At 41.9% G+C, this 13405-nt stretch overlaps 1 protein-coding gene across 1 annotated transcript in view; it reads left to right on the top strand.

Annotated features, from left to right (window-relative positions):
- dab1a (DAB adaptor protein 1a) overlaps positions 1 to 13405 on the top strand; it is a 747664-nt gene that overhangs the window by 633747 nt on the left and 100512 nt on the right. Inside the window, exons 13-15 of the mRNA XM_072512896.1 lie at positions 2042 to 2355; positions 7887 to 7958; positions 11888 to 11985. Of these exons, the coding sequence (XP_072368997.1) occupies positions 2042 to 2355; positions 7887 to 7958; positions 11888 to 11985 (484 nt within the window). The remainder of the gene's footprint in view (positions 1 to 2041; positions 2356 to 7886; positions 7959 to 11887; positions 11986 to 13405) is intronic.

Raw genomic sequence — 13405 nt, forward strand, 5'->3', positions numbered from 1 at the left:
AGAAGTAGAGGGGTCAACCAGATCTGAATGAGATAGTAATGGTTCCGAGACTTGAGCTTTCAAAGTCTATAGGTTGTTGTGGGAGAGAAGATTAATAGCTAAGAAATGTTGAGGCATGGTAAAGCATATGTTAGAGTAGGAGACCACATAATATGTCTTCCCAGAGAACAGTGAACCTTTGGAATAGATTGCTGTCTCATGCATTGGATTACAATTTGCTGAATAATTTCAAGCAAGAGCTGAACCTGTGTCTGGCTGGGGCAGACATCACTTCTTATACAAGGTAGGTACTACAGAAAATTCAGTGTTTGAGAGTTTTCCTGGACTAATTTTGATTGCTGAGATGTGGTAGAAAGGAATTTCCCACATCTTTTCCCCAAATTGGCCAGGGTTTTTAATCTAGCACAATACCTCTCATAGGTGATTACACTATTTTGGGTGAGGAATGTATATATTATGATGCAAAAGGACCTGCATCGTCACTCCTGAGTTGGGGCCACCGCCAAGAGAAATCCTTGTTCCACAAACCCAATTCGGGGGAAAGTGCCCCAGACAGTCTGATTTTTATTCCGGAGGTCGGTTATTAGCAGGAGGTGGGCCTGCCGTCTCCAGAAAGTGTTGAGTGCAGTCACAGGGGCTGCGTGTGTGGAGGTGGGCTTGGGAAAGGCCCACCTGGGTACTCCAGCATTTTTAGCTGCCTGCAAAACAAATCATCTAGTGATCACCCCCTCACATCCCTTCACCCCGCACACTCTCCCCATGCTGACCAATGCCATCTCATGACCCCCCCTACTCACAACCCATTGTCCTCCATACCCTTCAGGCCAAACTATGCTCCTCTATCCACCCCCAAAGCCACTTGTATGCCCCATGTGAAACAATGCCCTTGAACCACCCCATGGGCCCCTCCTAGCTTCCATGCCAAACTTAGTGCCAACTCATGTCACCCCTGCACAACTTCACCTTTGCTCTTACATGCTCCTTGTCCTCTCCCGCCGAGGCCCACTCTACATCCCCGCTTGCTCAGAGGCCCAAACTCCCACTCTTCCCTCCCCCACCCTCCGGGACCTGCTCTCCCCCTCGATCCTGGGCCCACTCTCCTCTTCGATCTTGCTCTGAAACCCTGGAACCTCCCTTGTAAACTTACCTTCTAACTGTTTTCTGCTTATCCAATCACAGGCTGGTTTCTCTCTGCATTTGCTATTGTTAGTATTGAATGGACGAGCAGCTTTACAACATTTTTTAAAATGGAAGTCAATTGAACGTCCACCAAGTTTGTTGAGCCAAGGCCAGAAAGCTTATAGCCCCCGGGCCAGCAATTGGACAAGCCTGACATAGAACAATATATTTGGAGCTTATAGCTCATAGCATTAAAGCAAATTGCTCTGTTAATTAAAGTATGTAGTATTGATACAAACATTGTTTAACATTTTTTAATTTATTTTTAATTTTTAAAATAAATTTAGAGTACCCAATTCATTTTTTTCCAATTAAGGGGCAATTTAGCGTGGCCAATCCACCTAGCCTGCACACCTTTGAGTTGTGGGGGCGATACCCACGCAAACACAGGGAGAATGTGCAAACTCCACACGGACAATGACCCAGAGCCGGGATCGACCCTGGGACCACGGTGCCGTGAGGCAGCAGTGCTAACCAATGCGCCACCGTGCTGCCCCAACATTGTTTATAAATTGACTATTATTCTCAAATTGGAAGCTTTAAGTATCTCAAAGTTATAAAAATATAAACTTAACATTTTACAATTTCTACAGCACACATTCAGCAAAGTTGGAATTCACTTTACCATGTCCAAGAAGGAATATGAATCGCAGCACTTCATGACAATTAATTTGCTTTAAAACTGTTAAATATCTTGTGATGGAAGCCATTTTTATCCATTATTACTTACAGTATTTCTGTTTCCCAAACAACAAAAATGTTTTCCTGGGCATCCTGTGTCATTGAAGTGCCCAGTTTAAGAACATCTGTGTGGGTCTTTATTTCATATTTTGCTTAAATATATATCAATTTTGTATCCCAGCTCCTACTTCATCTCCACATCAGCATACACCTGAGGCATCTCATCAGCACACACCTGCTGCATCTCCTCATCAGCACACACCTGAGTCATCTCCTCATCAGCACACACCTGTGACACCTCCTTGTCAACACACACCTGCAACATCTCCTCGTCAACACACACCAGCGACGTCTCCTCTTCGGACCTCTCCCACGACATCCTGTCACCAGAATATTCCATCAAAGTCACCAACCTTGTGTCCTAATGAAACTACACCTGATGACCAAGCGCAAGAGGAGCCAGACAACACGAGCAACAGCAGAGTGCAAGTGGCTGTGAGTATTTGAGCAGCAAGTGGTGGGTGCTGCCATCTCTTGTCTCATATTTGTTCTCTTGGTTGGTTTTAGAACACCAGACGGTTAAAACAGTTCATAACACAAAATGGAAAGCTGTCTTGTTTAAGGTGTCAATGTCAGCAATCAGAGCTTCCAGATATTGCACAGCCAGCTGCAGTATAAAACTCCAATACAATTGAATTCCATATCACGTTTGTGAGTGGCGTCCTTCAATCCCAAGCAAGAGTATTAAATAAAGCCTGTTGATTACATAGGTATGTGGGGAGAACCAGTTAAGATTCATTGGGTAATTGATTAATTGAACTAAAAGGAATAGCAATAAATACATAGTGGGAAAACATTTCTAGCAATGTCTAGCAAAGCACTGGATTTTATGGCCACCTGACTGGCAGTGCAGCAGGGTGGGGGGGGGGGAGGAGGGTGGGGGGAGGTGGTAGGGCACGATGGCATGTAATAAATGACGGGTGGATAGCCCATCACAATCCCACCCAACCTTGGTTAGGTGCAGTTCCCTTTAATAAGGTAGGTGGGAAGGTGTCAAAATCCATAACCAACTCATCATTTTAAAAAAAATTAATGGCCCATTGAGCTTGTTGACAAGTTTACTAACCTGAATGTTATACTGTCCATGCCATAACATGGTGAGCATGGTAAGGTGAGTGAGAATGGGCAGGCCATTTTTTTAAACCGAGCTGGTGAAAAAGTGGGAAGGAAGGTTGGGTTGCATCTTTTAGGGAGTGACCTATGGACATTGGGGGCAGCCCCCCAAGCCGATATCCCACACCTTTGTTACTCTCCGTCTGGCCTGCAAAACTCATCTCCATCCTTATCACACCCCTTTTCCCGAGGATGTCTGATCCCTTCTTGCCTGAGAAGCCCAGGACTTACCTTATTCTGGGATCCATTCCACTTCTTCCCAGATACTACATGCAGTCCCACCACCATCTACGAATGTGTCCTGGCACTGCTGGACTAACAGAGCCAGCAATCATTCAGATTTGCAAACAGACCTTCCAACCAGTGAGGGGCACAAATCCCACCCCCTGCTCGTTTAAACCAGCGGCACTGTGTTATTACTATGGGGTGGCATTTTTAAAAGTTGGTTAGTTTAAAACCACCTGTTGTGATGTGGGTCAAGTGGTACGCTGCCCACCTCACTGTATGGTTCAGCTCTAAATGTTTAACAAAAATCTATTCCATTAAAAACAAAAATTCTAGGGCAGCACGGTGGTGCAGTGGGTTAGCCCTGCTGCCTCACGGCACCGAGGTCCCAGGTTCGATCCCGGCTCAGGGTCACTGTCCGTGTGGAGTTTGCACATTCTCCCTGTGTTTGCGTGGGTTAGCCCCCACAATCCAAAGATGTGCAGGTTAGGTGGATTGGCCACGCTAAATTGCCGCGCAATTGGGTACTCTAAATTTTTTTTTAAAATTCTGGTGGCACAGTGGCGCAGTGGTTAGCACTGCTGCCTCACGGCGCCGAGGACCTGGGTTCGATCCCGGCCCCGGGTCACTGTCCGTGTGGAGATTGCACATTCTCCCCATGTCTGCGTGAGTCTCACCTCCACAACCCAAAAAGATGTGCTGCAGTAGGTGGATTGGCCGTGCTAAATTGCTCCTTAATTGGAAAAAAATATTAAATTTTAATAAAAATTCAGCTAGAAAGATCTATCTCTGGTAATGGAGGAAAGAACAGGCTTATAAAATTACAAATAATAATAGTGAGGCAACGAGTTTCAGAAGCCAGCAAAGGGTGAACAAAGAGTTGATAAAAAGGAAATGATAAAATATGTGAGTAAACTGTCCAGGAATTTAAAAAACGATTTAAAAAAGATGGAGGTCTAAAGTAACTGCTGGTTCTTGGAGGCAGAGACAGGAGAAATTATCATGTGGAATGAGAAAATGGCAGAAGCTTTCAACAAATATGTCTGTCTACACAGTCAATGACACAAATTTTATACCAGAAATTGAGGGTAATCTAGGAGCTAATAAAAGTGAGGAACTTAAGGCAATTAATATCAGCAGAGAAAAATATTGGTACGCTATTTTGAAATGGCGTCCTGATCTATCAACCCCCCCCCCAACCCCCACCCATGACTAGCAAATTTTGGAAAATCATAATCAAAGCCCCAATAGTTATTTTTTACAATAGGTTTTTAAATTCATGGACAGTGGAGGCATTGATTATGATTTTCCAAAATTTGCTAGTTCCTAGAATGGTCCCAGCAGATTGGAAGATCAGGGGCATGGTCTACTAGCCACATTGCGCCCAAAAGGTAGCATAGTGCGGACGGTAGATGCCAGGAGAACCCTCTTCGGGTATCTACCTGTCACGCCATACCAATGCGATCTCATGTGGTGTCGCTCTTTAGCAAATCTGCATATTAGAGTGAGACCGCTAATCTCACTCAAATATGCACTCCCAAGATCTACCCAAGGCGTGGGATCTAACCGGCCGCCTTGGAGATCTCGGGTGATCGCCGTTCAGTGCTGGTCTCCACAAACAGGGACCAAACGGAGCGGAACCCAGGGGGTCAGAGGCTCCCTGGTGCTTGCCCTATGGGCAGGGCATCTGGGCACCTTGGCACTGCCAGCCTGGCACTCCCTAGATGCCTGGGTGACACTGCCAGTTGGCAGGGGCACTGCCAGCATGCCAAGCTGGCATTTTCCCTAGGCTGCGGATCGTGCCTGGAGGTGCACCACGCCGGTGCAGGGGGCTCAGGGGAGCCTGAGGGGCCCTTTATAAGTGAGTTGAGCCTTTCGGAGGTTCGGGGATTCGGGGGTCATGCTGGGGGGGTTGAGAGATCAGGACGCCATTTCAAAATGGTGGCACTGAGATGTCCTGGCGAGCAGAGCTCCTCAGTGCAGAAAATGGGACTGGGACAAAGTGCGGTCTCATCAGGGCATCCCCACTGAGGCCTCATATCTACCCAAATGGGCGCTCAATAGCGTGGAGATTCGTCGCTCTCCGAGCACTGGGAAAGACCAGCTAAACGTGCTCACTACAAGATTCTGTTCCCATTCGGGTAGACCGCGGCCAACAAATGTAACACCTCTATTCACAAAAGGAGAGAGAGAGAAAACAGAGGAAGGCCTGACGTCAGTCATCAGAAAGTATGAAGGAAGCTTTAACAATGGACTTAGAAAATGCAAAGCTATGTTTGGAATGTAAACAAAGAGGCGGCAAAGAGATATCGACACGTTAAGTGAGTGGGCAGCACGGTGACAGAGGAAGTACAATGTGGGGAAGTGTGAGGCTGTTCACTTTGGTACTAAGAATAGAGAAGCAGGATATTTTTTAAAGGGCATAAAAATTCAATGTTCCGAGAGACTTGGGTATACTCATACAAGGAACGTAGAAAGATAGCGTGCAGGTACGGTAACACAAATGTCATGTTGTCCCTTATTGCAAAGCAATTGAAGTCCATGAATAAGAAAGTCTTGTCTTGCTACAGTTATATAGGGTTATGGTGAGTTAGACCATCCCTGGAGTACGGTGGGAATTTTGGTTTCCATGTTGAAGGAAGGATATGTTTGAATTAGAGACGGTATAACAAAGATTCAATAGATTGGTTCCTGGGATGAGAATGGTATCCTATGATGAGAGGTTGAGTTAATTGGGCCTATACAGTCTGGAGTTGAGAGGAATGAGAGATGATCTCAATGAAAAATACAAAATTCTGAGAGGTTTGACAGGGTAGATGCTGTGAGGCTGTTTCTCCTGTCTGGGTAACTTAGAACATGGAGGAAAAAATCCCTGAATAAGAGGTTGATCATTTAGGACCGAGATGAGGAGAAATCTCTTCACGTAGAAGGTTTTGAACACTTGGAATTCTCTACCCCAGGCAGTTCGGGATTCTCCATCATTGAGTTTATTTAAGGCTGAGATAGACAGATCTTTTGGTCCCTCAGAGAATCAAGAGATATGGGGCAGAGGTGGGAAAGTGAGGTTGAAGCAGAAGATCAGGCTGGATCATATTGAATAGCAAAGCAGGTTCGAGGGACCACATGCCGACTCCTCCTTCTATTTCCTATCTTTTTATATTAACCTGAAATGAGTATGCACTGCTTCACAAGTATAACATTTCCATTTCGAACATCTAAAATCCGTGTGTTCTTTTTGTGTAAGATTCTTAAGCAGTGCCAGATTATGAGCAGTTTTACACGTATGCTCGTGATATAATGCACAACCAGTTCAATATCATTGCATATAGCTCCTCTTAGCTGGCAGATATTGAAACTTTTCATCCTTTGAATCTGGGCTGGTTTGGAAAGTGAATCTGGCAGATGTATGAAGAGTATTCTCACCCATTGGAGCACTTAATATCCTCTTAGATGAAGATTGGATCACCACAATGTGTTGCCAGACAGTAATGGGATGTAGAGTGGTTCTCTCCCTGTCCTGAATTTCCAAACCAGACAAAAGAAGAGTTTAGAAAAATTAAGAGGGAAAAGGGAGAAAAAATATCTGAAAACATAAAGGGCACTTCAAATGTTTTTCATAGACATTTTAGTAAGAAGAGGATGTGGTAGGACCACGAACAGTTGAAGGCCATAACCTGTCGAGGGGAGTGAAGGAATGGCTTGCTCTCCGTTTTTATAGAGGAATTGAATATTCGGTTTGTGGAACCATTGACTAGGCTGTAGCATTGTTAATGGGATTATTCTTCAAAGAGAAAAAAATACGACAGAAGTTCCTCAAATTTAGAGTAGAGAGATCACTCGAGCATTGTTTACACTAAAGGGGGGCGATAAACGAAATTGGAGAGCCTCTGATTAACTTTCCAACAACTGTAGAGCATAAAATGTTATCATGAATTGAATGGTGGTTAATATGACTATCCTTCCAAAAGCATATTGGGATAACTCAGAAAGGTATTGGACCATTAATCTTACTTCAGTGGTCGATAAACTACTAAAGTTTATAATACAAGATCTATTTACACAGCATTTGCAGAGGCATGAGAAATCATGACCTCACAGCCCAGATTTCTTATAGGTAAGTTGTACTCGACCAGTATTATAAAATTATTTGAGGAAATAACCGAGAGTCTAGATAGTGATAAAAGAAAGTCATAGCATTTATATAGCACTTCTCCCAACCTCAGGACATCCCAAAGTGATTTACAGCCAATGAAGTACTTCAAAATTGTAGTTAATTTTGGAATATAGGCAACCTTGACAACCAATTTGTGCGCAGGTCATCTGTTTTAGGCATTTGGAGGAGACACCAATTAGATGGAGGGTAACTGAAAAGCGAGAGTCAATCTGGACTGTTTTTGTGGTTTATGGAGAGGATATCCTCCTAACTTTGAAATGATAGGTGGAAGGGTGAATAAAATTGGGAGAAGAACAAGTAAAATATATTTTAACATCTGAAATCATGCATCAACTGCTATTTGTAACACCAGTTTTATTGTAACATTTCTACCATTGAGAAATACAAAAACCTTAAAATCTGGGTTATGCATTTCTTTATGTGCTGAATTGATATTTGTTTTCCTTTTTCACAGCTTGTTAGTTCTGAGGCGACTTCAAGTAATGATGCAGTCGGTGACGGTCTTGGTGATTCTTTCATCCCACAGGTCGGTAGCTAGATAGCAGAATTTGGGGTAGGTATCACTTCTCTTTTTCCTAGGTGTGCACGCATCCCACTGCTGCTGATCACTGCGACCCATGGACTGTGGTTTGTTTTAGTTACATAATCATCATTTCTATGTGTTTTTATGTTTAAACATGGCTTTTCTCATCAATCTTCATAACTGCATGAGCCCGTGCTGATGGAATGCATAAAACATTTTTATGTTGTAATGGGCTTCCTACTTTATTCTGAAATGTTACATCCTGCAAATCTGAGGTTGTACTAAATCGCTCAATAACCTTTTGGCAAGCATCAGAATTCCAAATAAGGGTGGCACGGTAGCATAATGGTTAGCACTGCTGCCTCACGCCGCTGAGGACCCTGGATCGATCCCGGCCCCGGTTCACTGTCCGTATGGAGTTTGCACATTCTCCCCGTGTTTGTGTGGGTTTCATCCCCGCAACCCAAAGATGTGCAGGGTAGGTGGATTGGCCACTCTAAAATTGCCCCTTAATTGGAAAAAAAAGAATTTATAGAAAACAAAAAATTCCAAACAAAATCCTCCCAGCTCATGAGTTAATGAAGACCATTTTGAAACAATGAGGCAAAATCAAGATATTTTCAAACTGTAAATGTTATCAAATTCAAAATTTGAATCTATTGGCACAGAAAATTTAGTAAGTTAAATTCAGCAAGAGCAGGGGCAGCAAGTTAGAAAATTATAGATTTGAAACAGAGATACCGCATATTAGGACAAATTGAACCTGGGGGCAATGTGCACAGTGAGCTAGCTGGTGAAGGAAACTTTGGGTGGTGATTTAAATCAAAACTGTAAAGATTGCAGACATTAATACAATACATCATTGTAAGTGCATTCATATAACTAACTAAGATTTAAATAAATATATATATATATATATATATATACAAAGTAGACCTTTGACTTCACCACCTGACTAATGATCTAGTGACACACATTTTATAGAAATCGCATAACTGCCAATGAAATTACTTCAATGGACTGAAAATCATAGAGTGTATGAGCTTCCTCACCAGATTACCATCCAGGCAATGAAGATGAATATTTACCCTCATATTTGCAAGCATTTATGAGTGCTTAGTGCCATTTCAACAATATAAGTGGGAATAAGAGATTAAGATGTGATGTACAATGCAAGGTTCTTTAGTTTATGCCTGTATCTGTCTGCCCATAGGAAATAGAGCCTCTCTATGCCCAGATAAAGAAGAGCAAGAAATAACCAGCTGGAGCCGTGGGTGTGTTGCTGGAAAATCTTGAACCGTTCTCCATTGGATCAGCGTGCAAAGCAAAATCAATCAGCCTGCACCCTCCTCAAAGCCATTCTGTTTTATCAGAGAAGCAAAATGATGAAGGATTAATAGTTTGCCTTCCTGTTTGTGCAAACAATTGTGAAAGATGCTGTTTTAAAGAATTAACTACTGATTGTGCCAAGGTGAAGAGAAATGTACTCTGTATCCGAAGGATAGATTGATCAGTTTGATGTGGATGTGGAACTTTCCAACAAGACAGTCACATTCTGCTAGAAATAATTTCTTGGGAAAGAAACAGAGTACATGAATCTTCTAGAAATTACTATTTGTCATCTAAGGTCCAAGAGCTCGCTGCTGAATCACTATGCAGATGTCAACCTCTCTTCTATGTTCTATAATGAAAAGTACATTAATCATTTCCCCTCAGATCAGAAAAAAAATCCCTTTTTCAGGAAGCAACGAAAGCATAATTTATAGCAGGACATTAATAGCATGAATTTGCTACTGTGTACGAATTCTTGACATTTTCAAAACAGACAAAACTCTTATCACTTTTGTACAATATGAAAAGAAAAAAATCAAAACACAAATTTTATTTTATAAAAAAACGAAAGTTCTCGCTGTTCAACTGAACACTTTGAATGTGTTTTAGGTAAAGTGGCTTTAAGAAGTTTGATTGATGATTTGTCATCCTTTCTTTGTAAATATTGGTGTTCAAAACGATCTTTTAATTTAGTTTGTTTTCTCCGCATTTACAGAATTTAAATTTTTGAACATTAAAGGGATATGACTGAGTATGTTTCTGCATATTTTAACTTACCCCAGCTCCCACGCTCGATAAATGTACACTTTATTTTTAACTTCATCAAACAATACATTCCACAACAGATTTTTAAAAACAATTCACATGAATTTCTGTAAGTCAGCATGTAATACTGTTACAGATATACATATGGAAAACAACATGCATTATCATGGAAATCATTTCATTCAATTTGCGCCATTTGCAAGTGTTCAAATCTTTCACATTCAATCTGTTTTATACAATGTATTTTCCCTCTTCTTTTCTGAAGTAGTTACTCATTCTGAGGTACAGTTCCATCGATGCTGACCACCCTCTGATGCGTTACCTAAGTAGTTTGTTATTTGTAAGTCTATCCATGGGATGGTGATTATCACAAAGGAAAATCAGCAGTTCCGGATTAACCACCCTAACATTTTATTTGATTTTTCTTTCTGCTGATTTTTGGTTTCCTGCCAAGGCCCAAAGTCAAAAACCGCCTCAAAAGTGTCAGAAGGCTTTTTTCTGCTGAAGGTGCAGCAGTCAAGATTAATCAACATTTAGCACATGCACTGGCAGTCACTAGATGTCAATGAGGAATAAAACCCCCGGTTTGTTTGTCTTTTGTCCTCAATAGCCCAGGGGCTTGCTCAGAACATTAGCAAATTTGTTCCTGTTTACTGTGAGAGAAATTCTCTGCCAATATTGAGAATATCTGGAGCACAAGCATGTCAGCAAGGTAATTGTGTCATCTTACAATGTATGAAGCACTTCCTTACTGTCTGTTCATGCAGCCTCAAGAGCATTCACACGATATAGAATACAAAAATCCATCTGTTTGTGATGGTTCAAAACTCCATTCATCTGCTTGCTCATCACATACTGTTTTCCTCCTGAAATGTAACTAATTGCCTCTTGGCATTATACTCTTCAATGGTCTTCCCTGGTAATTTATTCCATACGTTTATTGCCAGTTATGTCAATTGCTTTAAGCCGATACCCTAATTATTATTCTCTGACATTTGGTATTTGAACCTTTCACCAGAATGAACAATTAGCTTTGGAGATATCATTGAAGTTGTTGATTGAGCTGCTTGTAGGATGAGGTGAATTTGAGGGACTACACTCAAAACACCACAAAATAATAAAATCTGAATAAATTGGAATTTATTTGGAGGGTAAATGGAACTACAATGAAACAAAGAATCTTAAAGCTTCAAAATATTTTTCATGAGTTAAGAAGAAAATTGTAAAGTAACTTTGATGACCATGCTAATCAGACTCAGTATTTTAATTATGAACTTTGCCAGCCAATTAATATCAGTGCCTTTGATTTCAAGGTCATCACTGTTCTAAGAATATTGGCACAATTAGTAGGCAGACAGACCTCGGGCATTATTATGTGCTGTGAAGCTGCAAAAGTTGAAATAGATAACAGTATAACGGTACCAGTTCTCAGAGGCACCCAGGTAAAGTGTTAAGCAGTTCTTATTGTCTGATGCAATCTAAAGAAATAATAACTGGTGAAGGGCCTCTCGAATGTGCTTAACGGTAGGTAAACAGCAAGCATGAAAGCATTCTAAGTGTGTGTATTCCAATAATTGAAGGTAATGTTGTTGTGCTAACTTACCATTATGATTAATGTGGAGTTTGAGCCGAATGTTCACAGTTCCTGGAACTTAGTGTGCCTGAAGTTCTAAATTATGATGACCGTTTTTCAAAAAAAATACCAGCAAGTTATCTGGCAAATGAGACTCCCAGTCAGGAACATGAAGTAAGAACCAGAGTGGGAAAATTGTGTCAACCGTGTGTTTTATTATTTCATAATTAATTGTACTGCAGTCTAAGCTTTTGACTTTTAGATCAATGCTTTGATCTCATGTGAAGTGTACACAGTATTAACCTCTGAACTAAGTCAGGAACACTTCTTTCCAAACACTTGTTCAAACAACATGAACAGGTTCTGATATTTAACAGCACTTCACAGTCAAAACTCAATTTTCAGAAAATATTCAATAATTGTCAGAAATGTTGCTGCTACGGGTGTCGTTTTGGGTCCAGAATGGGATCTGTGTCTCATGCGCATACAGTGGTGTGGGCCAGTAGAAATGCTATTTCACGAGACCATTAATACAGGTGCTGTGAGCATATATTAAAAGTATGCAGAGGAGGCAGATCATGACACCAGTCAGTGTGAATCGTTGAGTTGACTTTAGCCGTGTTCTTTTCAATCTCGGCACTAAAGCTAATAACCTTTCTTAACTGTGTACAATTAAACACACATTCAGCAACAGGAAGAACCCCATAGCGTGTTATTTAAAGGAATCGCCACTTTCAAGTTAGTTGAGATTTCTACTGCCTTTTGCTGAGTGTGCAGAAATGCTTGGAGGTTTGTATTGCAACTTAAGTTGGCAGACAATGGTGTAAAACTTGATGAAGGCCTTAGTTCTCACTGAGTTGGGATCTCATCAGACCAGTTGCTCTCAGTCACAGTTAAGGGCAGCATGGTAGCATTGTGGATAGCACAATTGCTTCACAGATCCAGGGTCCCAGGTTCGATTCCGGCTTGGGTCATTGTCTGTGCGGAGTCTACACATCCTCCCCGTGTGTGCGTGGGTTTCCTCCGGGTGCTCCGGTTTTCTCCCACAGTCCAAAGATGTGCAGGTTAGGTGGATTGGCCATGATAAATTGCCCTTAGTGTCCAAAATTGCCCTTAGTGTTGGGTGGGTTACTGGGTTATGGGAATAGGGTGGAGGTGTTGACCTTGGGTAGGGTGCTCTTTCCAAGAGCCGGTGCAGACTCGATGGGCTGAATGGCCTCCTTCTGCACTGTCAATTCTATCTATGAAACATGTGTTGGAGTTAGGCCTCCACCATGACAGGGAAAATAAGCAGAGGCAATAAAGAGGAGAACAAGATTCAAGGTGAGGGAGGAAAGGGTGAAAACCTTTCAGCAGAAGTCCTTCTCCCTTCAGGATCCTTAGGGAAAAATTGTGGCACCTCATCCTTAGCCAGGAACATTCCCAGAACAGGACAAGGGCAGTATTGCCAGTTCATGCTCAAAATCTTCTTGGAGTCAGGTTTTTACAGGCTGGAGCAGAGAGCATCTCCAACATCTCGAAGTTGTATTGTTGTGTAAGATATGTGACTGACCATCTGTAGGCAAAGAGAGAAACAAGACAAGCATGCTTGTAGTTGTGTCAGGATAGCCTATGGTGCATGACTGTATAAACAGTGCTTTGGCGATGCCACATGTAGCATAACCACAATGTGTTTCACTCCCTCAATGTCCAACTGGTATGCGGTACTGAATTTCTCAATACCTGGTATCCTGGCAACAGGGCTGCCTTTTTTCTGCACCAGTTTGTTGTACTATTAGCA

The sequence above is a fragment of the Scyliorhinus torazame genome, chromosome 7 (genome assembly GCF_047496885.1).
Source record: "Scyliorhinus torazame isolate Kashiwa2021f chromosome 7, sScyTor2.1, whole genome shotgun sequence".
In the NCBI taxonomy this organism is placed as follows: Eukaryota; Metazoa; Chordata; class Chondrichthyes; order Carcharhiniformes; family Scyliorhinidae; genus Scyliorhinus; species Scyliorhinus torazame.